Source organism: Lithobates pipiens, unplaced genomic scaffold (genome assembly GCF_037356315.1).
Source record: "Lithobates pipiens isolate NorthernLeopardFrog02 unplaced genomic scaffold, aLitPip1_a1.2 Scaffold_18, whole genome shotgun sequence".
Lineage (NCBI taxonomy): Eukaryota > Metazoa > Chordata > Amphibia > Anura > Ranidae > Lithobates > Lithobates pipiens.
The window spans coordinates 320,559,463-320,577,823 of NW_027507758.1; the positions used below are offsets into that span (position 1 = coordinate 320,559,463).

Here is an 18,361-nt window from a genome sequence, read left to right on the forward strand (position 1 = left end):
CCTCGATGCAAACACGGAAGCGACGTTGTGACGTCACTTCCTGTTTACTCGGCTGCCTTCTCTCTTCTGGAATTTCAACAGTCATTTTTGGTGACTTCAACATCCCTGGTAATTTCAACATGCCCTCTACTTTTAAGCTGCTGAGCCTAACCTCCTCGGTTAACCTAAAACAATGGACACACGCTTCTACTCACTCTATTGTTAACTGCCTTGACCTCATATTCTCCTACCTATGCACTCCACACAACCTCTCCAATATTTATTTTCCTCTCTCTGATCACCATCTTATTAGTTTCACTTTCTCCTTATCTTCCTCTTCCTTGCCTTCCAACTACCAAACTATTACCCATAGAAACCTTCACTATCTTAACCCTTCTCTTCTTTTTCTGCTACAGATTGTCTCTACGACAAAATCTCATCCTTGTCCTGCCCCTACCTGGCCACTTCTGTCTACAACAGTTCACTGTCATCCACCTTGGATACCTTCGCCTCCCTCACTACACGCAAAATCAGTTGCTGACTGTTACAACCCTGGCAGACAGACGTTACCAGAAGCCTCAAAAAACGTAGCCGTGCTCTTGAGCATCTGTGGCTTAAGACTAAGTCACCGCAAGATTTCACCCAATATAAATCTGCCCTCCAAAAATACTATTCCTACCTCTACACTGCCAAACAGATCTACTTTATCACTTTCATTAACACTCTCTCACGCAGTCCCCGTCAACAGTTTTTTCTACCTTTACCACTACTTTGTCCTCCATTACCTCCACCCACTAACCTACTCACTGCCCAGGAGATTGCTAATCACGTCAAAAATAAGATTGAGACAATTCATCTCGAGATCTTCATTCTACAGATATCTCCCTCACTTTACACTCCTGTCCTCCTGCACAATCAATACTTCCCTCTTTTAACCCAGCTACTATAGAGGAAGTCCCTAAAGTTTTTTTTTTCCAACGCCTATCTGCCCCCTGAACCCTGTTCCTTCTCAAATACTATGGTCACCATCTAGCTCTTGCACTTTTTAACTCATATCTTCAACTTCTCCCTCTCTACTGGCATCTTCCCCAAGCCTCTAAAACATGCGCTAGTCACTCCCATACCAAAAAAGCCCTCACTGGACCCCGCCAATCCCAACAACCTAAGACCCATCTTTTTACTCCCTTTTGCCTCCAAACTCCTTGAACGTTTAGTCTACAACCGACTGAGTGACTGCCTCATTGAGAATAACCTTCTTGATCCCCTTCAGTCGGGATTTTGCCTACAGTACTCCACAGAAACTGCCCTCCTAAAACTCAAAAATGACTTACTAACAGCCAAAACAAAGGGTCATCATTCTGTACTCTTAATCTTGGACCTTTCCGCTGCCGTTGATTACAGTTGACCACCTTCTCCTCAAAAAAACTCAATTTGCTTGGTCTCCATGGCTGCTCTCTCCGTTGGTTTGAATCTTACCTAACTGCACCTTCAGTGTCACTTACAACTCCACTGTCTCCTCTCCAACTCCTCTTACCGTTGGGGTCCCCCAAGGTTCTGTCATTGGACCTCTACTATTCTCGATTTACCCTGGGTCGGCTGATAGCCTCTCATGGATTCCACTACAATTTATATGCTGATGACACCCAAATCTCTGCCCCCTCAGGTCACCCTATCAGCCTCCTCACGCATCACTGATTTACTAACAGACATAGCCTGGATGTCAAACCACTTCCTCTAATGGAATCACTTTAAAACTGTGCGCTTCCACATGCCCCTTCCCCTGACTTCTCTGTCAAGATCAATGGCACATATACCAGTCCGTCTCCACATACCGGGGTCCTAGGGGTAACCTTAGACTCTGAACTGTCCTTTCAGGCCCATATCCAATCCCTGTCCAAATCATGCCGCCTTAGCCTCTGCAACATTTCCAGAATATGCCCCTTCTTAACTAATGACACCACCAAGCTTCTAATTCACTCCTTGGTTTTCTCTCACCTTGGCTACTGCAACTCCCTCCTCATTGGATTACCTTTACATAGACTATTTCCCCTCCAGTCCGTAATGAATTCAGCTACAAGACTCATTCACCTTACCAACCATTCATTGTCCTCCACCCCTCTCTGCCAATCCCTCCACTCGCTTCCCCACTCACCCAACGAATAAAATTAAAAGTACTTACAATAATTTACAGAGCCATCCATAACTCTGTCCTCAGCTACATCACTAACCTAGTCCCAAAATACCAACAAAGCTGCTCTCTTTGGTTCTCCCAAGACCTCCTGCTCTCTAGCTCCCTTGTCACCTCCTCCCATGCTAGCCTGCAGGATTTATCTAGAGCATCTCTCATCCTTTGGAACTCCCTATCCCAATCTGTCCGACTGTCCCCTAATCTATCCATCTTTAGATGATCCCTGAAAACCCTTCTCTTTAAAGAAGCCTACCCTGCTTCTAACTAATACACTGTTTTACTTCCTCCATCAGCTCACCCCCACAGCTATTACCTTTTGTATCAACTGACCTTTCCTTTTTAGATTGTAAGCTCTAATGAGCAGGGCCCTCTGATTCCTCTTGTACCAAATTGTTATGCAACTGTAATGTCTGCCTTCATTTTGTTAATTGCTGCGCAAACTGTTGGCCCTATATAAATCCTGTATAATAATAATAAACATCACATAGTTGGAATACCGAGGTCCTCACTGTGTGTGCCCGGCTTTATCCATTTCTGGTTGGGGGTGGACTTTATTGTATGATAGGACAGAATATCATGTTTGTTTAGAACATAGCTCTTGTGTAATGTAAGCATACACTGTAATTAGAACATTTCCCACTTAATTCTTAAGTGTTTATTGGTGCTTGACTCTGGGAGCTGAAGAGTTAACTGATGTCGTATATAATTACAACTACAGACACTGCAATAAAAGGTAATCACAATTTGTCAGCCACGCATTTGCTATCATTTATTCTCTGCATGTGGTGGTCTTACTCAGATGTGCCTTGCCATTGATTTACACAAAGATGTCTATTTTTCCCTTTTCAGCCATGCTCCCAGGAAATGGGCCTTTGTAGCTTTCTGACACTCCTTTCATACTTGAATAATCAATAGCAGAATGATACCATATCAGCGCAGAGATGTTTATGAAAGGAAAAAACCCTGACATTTCTGAGAAAATGAAATCTAGCAAAAGGCAAAGCCAAGAAGCTCTTTCTGTAATCCTTTCATACCTGTTGCACTGAAGTATTAACTGACAGTACTGTACTTGTCAAGTTATTCTGTTTTGGGGCTAGAACTACAGGAGACTCACTTATATATATTATCTGTCAAAATTAGCCAAAAGAAACTTGCATTTCCTTTGTAATGACAAAGGGGAAACGCATGCTACCAAAAAAATGTTCAGTAAAATTACCTAATTTCTGATGGTAGAGCTTTCTGTACATTTTTTTTCTCGAATTCATCTTTTTTTGTTTTTTTCCATAAAAAATATTTTTTGAGAGTTTTTAAATGGCATCCAAACCAAGCTTCCCAACGTGTTATTGGTGGTGGTTGTTCCCATAAAGAAACATTGAGTAAATCAATTAAGGCTATAAATATTAGTCTACTTTTGGATGAAGTAAACCTGCAGTGGGGTTACTCTTGACTGTTGAATTGGGTGATCTGATAAATTGGAGCACCCAACTCACTGTATCAGACTAATTTCCTAGAACCCTTGAGTTACTTTTTAAGCTTGTTCGAATTCTCGGTCCATTACCAAATGGCATGATTGGGTAGAACTGCAGTAGTGAAAATGCCCCCGCTTCCATAGTTTAAGGCTGGGTTCACAGTAGAACACGCAGCGGCTCACAGCAGGAATCCGGTGGGTCTCCATTCACTGTTTCAGGTCCAATTTCAAGCCCTAATTTTGGGCTGAATTCGGACCCAGAACAGACCAAAAGACGCACAGGGCTCCTGTGCAATTTGCACTGGAGCCAATGCAGAGATGTGTGTGAATTATCTCCACAGAGAGCCGGTCACAATCTCCTGCTATGCGAATTGGATGCAGATAAACCCCCGCATCCAGTGTGAACCCAGCCTTAATGTTTTTAGTGCATTGCCAGTGCCTTCTCATATGTTGAGAACTCTACAAAGGAATATTAGACTTCTAGGCCCTGAGTTTCCAAATAATTTATTGTCCAGCAGAGGTAGAGGGAACCTCACCTTACTGACTTAAAATAGAATTGTAGCTTTACTATTACTGTAAGTAGGTTGTTTGGGCCATGGTTCTCATGGCAGAACAGTCTGGCTGCTGTAATAAACTGTAGTAGCTTTAACTCTATACAGTAAACAGCGTTGTGCTGTTGGGTATAGATCAAGTCAGTCTTAAAGCATACCTGCCATACAGGAGAGACCTTGTATTTTTATCAATGCATATAAGGCTTCCTCTGATTGGCCAAGGTGGAGAGGCAGATGGGTGATGTCACAATCACCACCTCTGCCAATCGGAGGAAGCAGTGTTTTCATTGGTAAAAATACAGGGCTTCTTCTGAGTGGCGGGGATTTGCTAAGACTGACTCAGCCTATACTCAGCAACAGAGACAAAGTATCTCATGCTTGCTATTATATAACACAGAGAGGTAGCTGCGCTGATAGGAACACCCCTGGTAGTGAACCAGTGCTGAATGCAAAATGATGAAAAATAGGTGAATATACAAAATAAAGAATACCAACATAAATTAACTGCTTAAATGAAAAAATCTTGTTGAATTTGATGATAAAAAATAAAAGTGAATGTAACATAAAGGAACTCAAAATTCAATAAAGTCCCAGTGATGACTTGAGTAATTGTGATAAATTCATGCAATCTTCCGTCGTCACCAATATGTACCGATCACCATAAAGAATGCACGCTTACCAGAGGCAAGCATCAAACGGCTTGCAACTAGGCGCCCCGACAGGGTCCTGTTTTAAAAGATAAAAAATATATTTTAGGCAATACTAACAATAGTGTTGAAAAATAACAAAACAAATCCAGAGTCGTGGTTTTCCGGTAAGTCTCTTGTGTGAAATAAGGTGGAGGCGCACACAAGTGTTGTGGATAACATCCAATTAAATCCCTTTCCTCTTTGCACATTGCTTTTTGCAATGAGATTATTATGGGGCTTTTCTTTTTCCCTATCGTATGGTAAATTGACTTGTTTTGTTAAAGCGGAGGTCCACCCTAAAGTGGACCTCCGCTCATCGGAACCCTCCCCACCTCCGGCGCCACAATTGGCACCTTTCAGGGGGGAGGGGGGTGCAGATACCTGTACAGTACAGGTATTCTGCAACCACTTCCGGGATAGCTCTCTGCGGAAAGGGGCGTGGATTACGCCCCTTTCCGCAAGTGCCTGCCCCTTTCCTCAAGTGCCCCGCTGCCTGCTGGGAAACACACAGATCCCAGAGGCAGCGGGGACCATCCTTATTGCGCAGCGCGATTCGCGCATGCGCTGTAGGGAACCGGGAAATGAAGCCGAAAGGCTCCATTTCCTGATTCCCATACCCAAGATGGCGGCGGCAGCACCCGACAAGACGATCTAGAGATCGGCTTCGGGTGCCGACATCGCAGGCGCGCTGGACAGGTAAGTGTCACTATTTTAAAAGTCAGCAGCTGCAGTATTTGTAGCTGCTGGCTTTTAAAAAAAAAAAAAAAAAACGCGGAGTCCCGGCGGACTCCCGCTTTAATTTTGTGACACGATTGTATACAATATCTTTTTTGCGTATTGATTTATCTAAATCATTTGTTTTTACTGCTCAGAATGATGATATTTTGATTAGCTATTTAATGAGATATATACTCCACTCTGTGGTTTAAATGCTTGGTGTAGCTGCCTGCACAATGATCACCCCTATTTATATGGGTGATAATCTAAACATAAATCAAGTGTACGCAGCACTACTCAATATGTTGCTAATTACTCAATAAGGTGCTATATTATGTCATGACCTTTCCTGTGAACAAATAAAATTGCTGTGTGTCCATGTGTCAATTCGTATATCAAACGCATATATAAATACATATGTATAAAGTGCTCCGTGCCTGTAAACAAATATAGCTACCAATTCTATTCAACCACAATAAAGCCTGTTGTGCTTTAAAGTGCTCAGTGCTGCAGATATAGTAATCCGTGATCTGTATGAAGACACTCTGCGCTCAGGATAACGAGAGCTTTGTATAAAAACCCACAGCCTTTCTGTTAGTTATCCCTGCTGCTTTCATTTTAGTGGAGTAAATAATTGCTGGATATCCTGTTGACTGTTATTGGCGAATGGGTAGCATAAACAGTAAGTGGTTATTTCATAGAGGGGTTTGATGAAATTGTGTTGCAGTTTTGCCATGCGGTATGTCTGCTTATAAATAATGCGCAGCAGAGTTCTTCTTTAGGATTTTTAATAAGCAAACTTCTTTAAAGCACATGAATGGAGACGACATCAAGTGATATTAATTGGAATTGTATGAATAGTAATAATAGTCATTCTAATTTCTCTGCTTTCTTTCTTCTTGGGAGGAGACTGCTGAATACCTCTTCTCAGTACTGAGCAGGAGGCTTGAGCTTTGTGCCCTGCAGTGAGGAACATTGGCACTGTGGAAATCACAGTCATTCAGAGAGTGTGAAATTGCTGCTGACAAGGATCCTTGCTTTATTTTACTGCACAATTGAAATGTGCCATTTTCAGTTATGCTTGGTTATTTTTTAACCTCCTGTTTTAATGTCTTGTAGTGTCATTAAAATACAGTTCCACATTTGATGTGTGTAAAATTTAGCTATAGGACCTAGACCTTTCCAAATATGGGTATATAGTTTAACTAAAAACACTTCTTTCCTTTCCCCATCAGTATATTTCTGATAATAATGAATCATTAATAGTAAGTATAACTGATCGTAAGAAATATTACTGCAACATATCTGCACTTTGTGCATTAGTAATCTGACGATATATATAGTCATGTAAATACAATGTGGAATAACCTCTTGTAACAGGATATCAGCATTTACCCATAGGGCGTAATGATGAATTCCAAGTATGGATATTTTATAAATGGTTACATTAGTCCAGCTTGGACCAATGATCTATAGCGATGCCACACACCCCCCATGTGATCTCCCCCTGCATCCAGGCCTTGCACTGATCGGTTGGCTTACTGCTTTCTGAACGCAGGAGGCCAGTTGCTCGGCACGAGCTTCATTTAGAGAATGCTTTTGCATTTTATGAATTGCTAGGTATTGGTTATGAATTGCTATGATTGCAAGGCACTCCCTAAGTGGATAAGGTGAGAAGGCAGGGTGGGCCATGGTCACGCCTTCTACCTCCAAAATATCAATACCTGGAATTCCTCTGTAGTTCTGGTCATGGCCACCCTTGTGGTGGTTGTGGGACCTCAGAGGGAAGGAGGCTCATTAGGTGACCCTACAATCTGATATCATTAATTTAGCTCTGGTGTGAGACTTACCATTCCAGAGCCCATCGTGTTTTCCATCTCAACAATCTAGGGATGTAGTTTAACTATAGACAACATGCTATTGCCTCCAGTGATCACTTCAAGCATGCCCATCACTGCACTAAGCTATGTAGTGTGCTATTTTCACTTCCTCTCAGTTTTGGTCAGTGAGAAAGTTTCCTGTTTCTCAACACTGTTGGAAATATATCACCCAAATGAGGTGAAACCATACAGAGTTTACATCACTAATGCCGGCCATACACGGTTCGAATTTCGAAAGAATTTTCTTTCGAAAATCGTATCTAAGAATTTTCGTATGAATTTCGCACCATTAGTGGGCTGCAGCAACAGCCGATTTTCGTGCAGAAATAAAATTTGAGGAATCGGACATGTTGGAAATTTTTAGAAAAACGAACGATTTTCTAATCAATGATGGGAGAATCGTGCGAGAAACGTAAGAAAATGTACGGAGATAAAAGAAAATGTACGGAGATAAAAGAAAATGTACGGAGAGAAAAGAAGATTCCCAGCCAAGAAAATTATTTTCTGTAGCAACATGAGGTGAAATTGAAGGCTTGGTCGGCCGAATTTCGAAAATCAATGGTGGCATCATCGGATCACAAAAAAAACGAATTTTCTGATTTTGAAAAGAAAATTCGTTCGAAATTCGACCGTGTATGGCCTGCATAAGTCACCTATAAAAATAAGTGTGAACTACAGTACATTTATATTTTTATTTACAGTACTTCAACAAAATAAAAAAAGACATATGTAAGGGTGCATATATTTACCAAAGTAACAGGATCCCGTTGTAATTTGTAGGTACATAATCCAGTCATCCAGTACATAATGCAGTAGTGTAAGCAGCAGAATATAGTAAGCACCTTTTAACAATGTCAAAATGTGCAAAAAAGTACCAAAGTACTGTGTAAAACTATATGAAGCATACCGTTGATGTTATTTTGCATGTTATTTCTTTATCATCCTTCAGCTTTTTAATTGTGATTTTTTTTTTGTATTCTCTTGCAGTTACTTGAAGGAAGCTTTGCGAGAGAGGTCAGCCATGAAGTTGATGGACTCATCTTTCAGCCTATTGGAGTAAGTTGAATATAACTTGCTACATATTTTATTTTTTATTATATGGAATAATAACTGCATGTATTTTCTACACATAAAAAATTATCAGATTTTCACATTCCTTAACCAATTGCCGACCGGGCTATAGCTGAAAGACAGCCTCACAGTTTTTATTTGCTTTACATTTTTTATGCAATGCGAAGCATTCCTTCTTCTTTTATATATTTCGTAAGGGCTTATTTTTGCCTGATACCCGCCGCTGCAAGTGGACTGATCGTATTTCTGCCATCTTGTGTGACAACCTGGGCAATGATTATCGTGCTTCTGGGTCCCATTTAATAGGGACCTAGAGTCCTGGTAAGCGACCAAGAGTGGATTGGTGGTGGTACTTGCTACATTTCACAGCACTGTTTCCGAAAGGGTGTATGTTGAATTTGCCACAGAGACTTTGCTGACACTTCTTGCATGTACTTTTCAAGTTGGACACTTTATATGATTTATAAGTTGGTCAGACTTGCAAATAATATATATATATATATATATATATATATATATATATATATATATATATAATTTTTTTCACAATATTTATTCAATCATTTATAAGTAATTTAGGAATGTGTTGTTTTTCATGTTGTTTTAAAAAAAAATTTTTTATCACTAAGGATTATGGATTCATTTGCAGATCACACTGTATGAAATTTCGTTTTTTTACCTATTAATTATTTTTAACACTATTAAGGTGAGGGTAATTTTGATTAATTTGAGTCAGTATATCATTTATTCACACATATTAGCGTGGCTTTTTTGTATATAGATATTCTGTGAGGCGTTGTATAACGGTTTGAGCTGCTGCTTAGGGGCAGGGTTTAGCAATAGCGCAGTTTTTTTCTTGTATAAAGTGCCACATATGCTCACAATAAATTACGAGAGGAAACCTATTGGCTACTGGCCCATTTATAGTCCTGTCGTACGTGATTTACGTCACCTCGTTCCGAACAATCGGATTTTCCGAAAACTTTGTTAGACTGTGTGTATGCAAGACAAGTTTGGGCCAAAATCCATCGGAAAGTCAGACAGTGTGTACAGGGCATAACACTTATAGGAGACATTCATTTCTGTTATTTTGGAACATCTTATCAGCGTTCTTGTGAGCCATACTTTGAAATATCTTGCTCTGTAATATTAGGACGCAAGATGATGCTTCAGAACAATACATTACACACACTTATCTAATGGCATTTCTGTAGAGTTTTTTTTACACAGTGAAGCCCAAATGTCAGTATTTTAATATAGACATGCATCAACTATAGCTGCAACTTTTTGGTTGTGGGTTTTCATAGAGTAGAGAATAGTTTAAAACAACTGGTAGATTTTTACTGATTTAACCACTTTCAGACCGGACCAATTTGCTGGTCAAAGACCAGACCACTTTTTGCGATTCGGCACTGCGTCGCTTTAACTGACAATTGCGCGGTCGTGCGACGTGGCTCCCAAACAAAATTGACGTCCTTTTTTTCCCACAAATAGAGCTTTCTTTTGGTGGTATTTGATCACCCCTGCGGTTTTTATTTTTTGCGCTATAAACAAAAATAGAGCGACAATTTTGAAAAAAACGCATTATTTTTTACTTTTTGTTATAATAAATATCCCCCAAAAATATATAAAAAAACATTTTTTTCCCTCAATTTAGGCCGATACGTATTCTTCTACATATTTTTGGTAAAAAAAATCGCAATAAGCGATTATTGATTGGTTTGCGCAAAAGTTATAGCGTTTACAAAATAGGGATAGTTTTATAGCATTTTTATTAATAATTTTTTATTATTTTTTTTTTTTACTAGTAATGGCGGCGATCTGCGATTTTTATTGTGACTGCGACATTGTCGGGAACCCATCGGACATTTTTGACACATTTTTGGGACCATTGTCATTTATAGAGTAATCACTGCTATATAAATGCAGTGATTCCTGTGTAAATGTCACTGGCGGACTCACGGGGGTCCCGACCAGCGCAGGAGCGCGCCGCCGGCGGCGCGCTCCCGATGGCAGGGCGGCATCGAATATTGGACGTACATGTACGCCAATATGCCTGCCCGTGCCATTGTGTCGACGTACATCGTCGTGCGCTGGTCGGGAAGTGGTTAAAAATGCCCCCACTCGGTGTGATTCATCTTTTCTAATTGTCCTGGAAACTGTTGTCCCCAGAAGCAAAATTGGTGGGAAATTCAATATTTTCTATATTATTATAATTATTATTACCAAAACTATGGATATACCAGTTTCAGGGACAACTATTTAAGAGGATTTTCTCTCACTTTAAAGATATTTCGACTAAGGTGACCTTTTTTGTCTGGAATATTAAATATCCCTGACCTGACGGCAAAGAAAGTTGTAATAAGTACTGCACTATAGAGAAGTTTTAGGTCCCTTCCCCCCCAAAAATAAAAAGTAATCATAACAACTCTAATCGGAAAATATATATATAATGTGTGTGTGTGTGTGTATGTGTGTGTATATGTATGTATATATATATATATATATATATATATATATATATATATACATATATACAGTGCCTTGCGAAAGTATTCGGCCCCCTTGAACTTTTCAACCTTTTGCCACATTTCAGGCTTCAATAAAGATATAACATTTTTATTTTTTGTGAAGAATCACCAACAAGTGGGACACAATTGTGAAGTGGAACGAAATCTATTGCATTTTTGAAACTTTTTTAACTAATAAAAAAAATGAAAAGTGGGGTGTGCAAAATTATTCGGCCCCCTTGCGTTAATACTTTGTAGAGCCACCTTTTGCTGTGATTACAGCTGCAAGTCGCTTGGGGTATGTCTCTATCAGTTTTGCGCATCGAGAGACTGAAATTGTTGCCCATTCTTCCTTGCAAAACAGCTCGAACTAAGTGAGGTTGGATGGAGAGCGTTTGTGAACAGCAGTTTTCAGCTCTTTCCACAGATTCTCGATTGGATTCAGGTCTGGACTTTGACTTGGCCATTCTAACACCTGGATACGTTTATTTGTGAACCATTCCTTTGTAGATTTTGCTGTAGGTTTGGGATCATTGTCTTGTTGGAAGTTAAATCTCTGTCCCAGTCTCAGGTCTTTTGCAGACTCCAACAGGTTTTCATCCAGAATGGTCCTGTATTTGGCTACATCCATCTTCCCCTCAATTTTAACCATCTTCCCTGTCCCTGCTGAAGAAAAGCTGGCCCAAACCATGATGCTGCCACCACCATGTTTGACAGTGGGGATGGTGTGTTGAGGGTGATGAGCTGTGTTGCTTTTACGCCAAACATATCGTTTTGCATTGTGGGCAAAAAGTTAGATTTTGGTTTCATCTGACCAGAGCACCTTCTTCCACATGTTTGGTGTGTCTCCCAGGTGGCTTGTGGCAAACTTTAGACAAGACTTTTTATGGATATCTTTGAGAAATGGCTTTCTTCTTGCCACTCTTCCATAAAGGCCAGATTTGTGCCGTGTACGACTGATTGTTGTCCTATGGACAGACTCTCCCACCTCAGCTGTAGTTCTCTGCAGTTCATCCAGAGTGATCATGGGCCTCTTGGCTGCATCTCTGATCAGTCTTCTCCTTGTCTGAGCTGAAAGTTTAGAGGGACGGCCAGGTCTTGGTAGATTTGCAGTGGTCTGATGCTCCTTCCATTTCAAAATGATCGCTTGCACAGTGCTCCTTGGGATGTTTAAAGCTTGGGAAATCTTTTTGTATCCAAATCCGGCTTTAAACTTCTCCACAACAGTATTACGGACCTGCCTGGTGTGTTCCTTGGTCTTCATGATGCTCTCTGTGCTTTCAACAGAACCCCGAGACTATCACAGAGCAGGTGCATTTATACAGAGACTTGATTACACACAGGTGGATTCTATTTATCACCATCAGTCATTTAGGACAACATTGGATCATTCAGAGATCCTCGCTGAACTTCTGGAGTGAGTTTGCGGCACTGAAAGTAAAGGGGCTGAATAATTTTGCACGCACCACTTTTCAATTTTTTATTTTCTAAAAAAGTTTAAATTATCCAATAGATTTTGTTCCACTTCACAATTGTGTCCCACTTGTTGGTGATTCTTCACAAAAAATTTAAATTTTATATCTTTGAAGCCTGAAATGTGGCAAAAGGTTGGAAAGTTCAAGGGGGCCAAATACTTTCGCAAGGCACTGTGTGTGTGTGTGTGTGTGTGTGTGTGTATATATATATATATATATATAACTTTGATCAGTTGGCTGTCGCCTAAAAAAGTTTTTATGCCCCTTCCCAGGATATCCAAAAAAATCAATTAAATAGAATTGCTTTTAGCCATGTCCCCTGAAAGACATCAATGTGCAGTCAAGTCAATCTAAAGGTCAAAGACGTCTATTAAATGACAGCACATTAATCACAGCCAAGGTATAATGTCACTTAAAGGCAATGTGCACTTTCATATGTTCTAATTAGGTATCAATGTAGTTACGTTCCTTGTGCTGTTTGCCTTGCTTTGCAATGATGGCCTCACATATTGTGGATGCAGTTTGTAGTGCCATAGTTGCTCTATTCCCCTGTCTCTATGTATTGATTTACCTAGATTGTACCTATTTGCGAAAGGGACAAGACAACTTCATGTTTTGAGTCAAATGTCTTCCAATGCATACATTGCCACCTGCTGTGTTTTCATCATATGCAGCAGTGCTGATGTAATGAAAAAACATCTTCCAGCTGCATCAGTGAGGTCTCTGTGTGTTTGAATGCTGTGCCTGTTTGTCTCTGTCTTGAATCTAATTACTGTGAAGCTCTCACCTGGACCAGTGCCATACTAAGAGACTCAGGGATTGTGTGGTATATAGTTTCTATGTAGGAAAATCCAGTACTCACACTACAGACAGAGGTTATGCATAAACCTGTGCAGTGTCATGGCTCATGTCTGAACACAAACCTGCTGATGCGACAATGTGAGGATTTACTCTACCATGGGCTGTGTGTATAGGGAAACAAGTGAAACTGCATGATCAATGTACATCTTATCCATGTGAAAAACACAATGCCTATAAACTAGAGCTGCACGAATTATCATTTAGAATCGCTATCAGTTTTTTTACCCCCCGTTGCGATCTTGACAAAGTATTTCCCGATTCTTTCTATGCAGAGAGTGCTCTCTGCTCTGCTAAGGCTAACAGCCATCAAAAGAGAGAAAAAACAAACCAAAAAAAAAAAAACAGGCAGCCTGCCAAGAATCACAACATTCTTTAGCAGTGGAACTTAATTATAAACATTGTAACGATTTGTCCTTTGGATCAAAGGAATACACGTTGGTGTGTAAATGAGGGACGTTTAACCACTTAAACAATAAACCTTTTTCTGACATTTGTTGGTTTCAAGTTAAAATTATATTTTTTTTTTGGCTAGAAAATTACTTGGAACCCCCAAACGTTATAAAAAAAATTATATATATATATATATATATATATAACATTTTTTTTTTTTTTTTTTTAGTAGAGACCCTAGAGAGTAAAATCGTGGTGGTTGCAATATTTTATGTCTCACTGTATTTGCGTACCAGTCATTCAAATGCAATTGTTTGGTTAAAAATTACACTTTAATAAATAAAAAAAATAAAAAAACTAACCAGTAAAGTTAGCCAATTTTTTTTGGTATATTTATGTGAAAGATTTTATGCCACGAGAATTGAGAGAATTCGTGATCTTTTTATTCTAAGAAAAACAATCATGAGTCTCATTTTGGCCAGAATCGTGCAGCTCTACTTTAAACTTATGTTAATAAAGTTTGAGTACAGTTATTCCTTATATAATCTAGGTTAGCGGAATAAATTGTTACTTAAAAGGAAAAAAAAAAGCGATTGTGTGGCACTCATTTAGACCATAACATCATATATACCACAGTCACCCAAAAGATGAAGGTAAACTCACTTTCATACTATCATAGCCATGCACATATTGATGAGCAAACAACTACATATCTTAAAGTGGTTGTAAAGCCTAAATATTTTTTACCTTAGCTAAAAAATGTTTAGATGTCAGCATCCCCCTAAACCTCTGCTTTTACTTGCCTGAGCCCTCATTCGATTGAGCGCTGTGCACATCTGCAGCTCTCCCCTCACATCCGGGTCTTGCTGGCTTTGCTAGGGCATCGGGAGCCATTGGCACCCAGTGCTGTCAAAGCCAGGGACGAGGGAACAGGGGTGGTGGTGGGGCAGAGTCGTGCTGTCTGTATCAATGGATACAGCAGCGGGTTTCGGGTGTGAGCATGCATGAATGCCCCATGGAAAGCAGCTTCCCATGGGGTCACTGGACAGAGGGGAGGGGCCAGGAGCGCCAGGGAGGACCCAAAAAGCTGAGGTTCATGATCACTTTGTGCAATTCCATTGTACAGAACAGGTAAGTATAGATAGGCATGTTTGTTTTGGTTTTTATTTATTTTTATTTACCTTTACAATCAATTAAAGGGCACATGGTATCTGGTATATAGCCTGAAGGTTCAATCAGGTGCAACAAGTGTAATTGAAGACTATTTTGGATGTTGGATTCCTCCATATAATGTATATCCACACAGGACTCCAATGTGTATTTGTATGTAAGAGGCTAGGTCCTCTTCAGTTGGTATGAAGCTACACCCATCAGCAAATAGGCTTACTGTGACACAATTGTGGTGGAAGACAGTTACATGCTGAAAATGTAACCCAAGGAATATCAGTCCTAATGTCACATAATGGGGCCCCCCTAACCCACATATTGATCGATTCTGTGTATTTTATAGTCACACCAGTCTTGAAAAATAGTTGCCTAAATGAGGCAAAGTTCATCTCTTCGAATGGTAGAAAGTGCACCAGTAGCAGTAGGTTTTTATGGCGGAGCTGGTCACTCACTAAGGCTGTGAAACGAGAAAGTTCAGTCCAGATGGTATAATATCCCCAGCCCATTTGTGGCAAAATGAAATGGTCACAGTAATTACCGTATTTATCAGCGTATAACACGCACCCTAACTTTAAAGGGAAATTTCAGGAAAAATTTCCACAGCCCCCTTTTATTATAAAGCCCCCCGCACACTCCCAGGAGACACCCAGTCTTCTGGGACACCGTTGCCAACATACTCTAAAGTTGATAAAGCATCACTGCCAGCCCCTTCTTATACACTGCTCCGCTTGTGTCACTCTCATTGTAAATCAATGCTTCTAAATTTAAATTTCCATAATTAAGTTTGAATTCTATTCTTTTCACAAAAATAGAATAATCTAATAACAGATGAGTCTTTGATCGTATAGATTCCAACTTCATATGCCATGCTTTAGCGGATTTCACCACCACTCCTTGAGCCAATTATTCATTGTTAGATTACAAATAGATTTGCTTATTTCTCGTCCCAAACACCCATGTAGCACCTTTAGGATATAGCCCAGTATTGTCACGAAGTTGAAATATGGAATTAATCTGATGAAAGAAAGCATTATGCAACTAAGTTTGCACACATCTCAGGAGGGATTTTGTCACACTCCTCTTTTCAGATCCTCGTTTGGTAACTCGAACCTTCAGCTCCCTCCACATATTTTCTATGGGATTAAGGTCTGGAGACTGGCTAGACCACTCCAGGACCTTAATGTGCTGCTTCTTGAGCCACTCCTTTGTTGCCTTGGCTGTGTGTTTTGGGTCATTGTCATGCTGGAATATCCATTCACGGCCCATTTTCAATAACCTGGCTGAAGGAAGGAGGTTCTCACCCAAGGTTTTGATGGTACATGGCTTTATCCATTGTCCCTTTGATGCCGTGAAGTTGTCCTGTCCCCTTAGCAGAAAAACACCCCAAAGTATAATGTTTCCTCCTTCATGTTTGATGGTGGGGATGGTGTTCTTGGGGTCATAGGCAGTATTTCTCCTCCTACAAACAGGGCCAGTTGAGTTGATGCCAAATAGCTACATTTTGGTTTTATCTGACAATAACACTTTCACCCAGTTCTCCTCTGAATCATTCAGATGTTCATTAGCAAGCTTCAGACAGGCCTGTACTTGTGCTTTCTTGAGCAGGGGGTCTTAAGGAAGCTGCAGGATTTCAGTCCTTCACGGCCTATTGTGTTACCAATTGTTTCCTGATGACTATGGTCCCAGCTACCTTGAGATCATTGGCAAGATTATCCCTTGTAGTTCTGGGCTGATTCCTCACTGTTCTCATGATTATTGAAATTCCACGAAGTGACATATCGCATGGAGCCCCAGATCTAGGGAGATTGACAGTTACTTTCTGTTTCTTCCATTTGCAAATAATAACACCAACTGTTGTCACCTTCTCACCAAGCTGCTTGGCGATGGTCTTGTAGCCCATTCCAGACTTGTGTAGGTCTACAATCTTGTCCCTGACATCCTTGGACTTAGGTCTTGGTCATGGTGGAAAGATTAGAATCTGATTGCTTCTGTGACCCGGGTGTCTTTTATACAGGTAACAAGCTGAGATTAGGAGCACTCCCTTTAAGAGAGTGCTCCTTAACCCAGCTTATTACCATAGGGGATGCTGATAGGGGATCAAATATTTATAACTTTTTTGAAATACGTTTTTCTTTTTTGTTGTTATTCTGTCTCTCACTGTTAAAATAAAATAAACCTATCATTATAATTGTAGATTGATCATTTCTTTGTCAGTGGGCAAACATACAAAATCAGCAGGGGATCAAATACTTTTTCCCCTCATTGTAAATTAAAAAAATAAATAAAAACATAAGTTCTAAAAATGTACCAATGTTGTTGTCATTTTTCTTTATAAATTCTCAAAGTATGCTGCTTTGACAAAATCAACATAGTTGTTCTATGGCATCACCCACATATTCAAACAAAACACACAATCCATAGGGGCTGCTTGTTGTAAATCAGACGTTTTCTACTGGACATAGCCCTATTTGTTACCCCTTGTGCCCACAATTTTTTTTGACTTTGGTTGAGACTTTATCTCATTAAGATCAACTTTCCCAGTAGCTGGTGATTTGTACAGCTGCAAAACTTTGGCAAATATATATGCTGATTAAGCAAAAAAAAAAAAAAAAAAACTGCAATTAACAATTTACAAAAACATATCTGTGTAAAAAGCTCTCATTAATTAATATGTTTTACGCTTTGCCACACAACATAACTTTTCCCATCAATGCCTGCAGCTGTTTTTGTTATTTTTGGGCAGAATATTTTTTTGCAATGTTTTGCTGCTGTTAACAGTTTTTCATGTTTCAAAGCAGATTTTAATTACAGCCCTAACTCCAATTATCGCCTGCGTCTTCACTTCTTCTTTGTTCAATAGACCTAATTGATTCCATTCACGTTCTAAATTTATCTATTTTCTGACGATTTTAATTGACATATCATATTTTACTCTCTCAGCATAACTTGCAGCCCAGTTTCTTTATAAAGCAAGGAGGGTATAGTACTGCAAGCTCAGGAGAATTATACAAAGTGTGCTGGAACATTTCAGCCCCCTAAATTAGAAATGTATTTATTGCCAAACATTTGTATTGGTTTGGTGCATATTTACAAAGTCCAAGTTGAGTATTATGCTTGCAGTCATTTGTCAGCTAAATGTATTCTCCCTAAAAACACATAACACATTACAGAGCAAAGGAATTACACATGTTCACGGTCCAGAGGAGAGAACAGCCCAGGTCATAATTATGTGATTTTAGCTTCATCTTTATTACTGCAAATATTCATTGCACCTATTGTTAGATACCTGCTGTTTAACCACCTCAATACAGGGCACTTACACCCCCCTTCCTTCCCAGGCCATTTTCCAGCTTTCCGCACTGTCGCACTTTGAATGACAATTGCGCGGTCATACTACACTGTAAGCATGTGACTT

General features: G+C 39.8%; 1 protein-coding gene across 1 annotated transcript in view; it reads left to right on the plus strand.

Moving 5' to 3' along the window:
* RNGTT (RNA guanylyltransferase and 5'-phosphatase) overlaps positions 1-18,361 on the plus strand; it is a 463,180-nt gene that overhangs the window by 290,082 nt on the left and 154,737 nt on the right. The window contains 1 exon segment of the mRNA XM_077487269.1: positions 8,460-8,528. Within this exon segment, the coding sequence (XP_077343395.1) occupies positions 8,460-8,528 (69 nt within the window).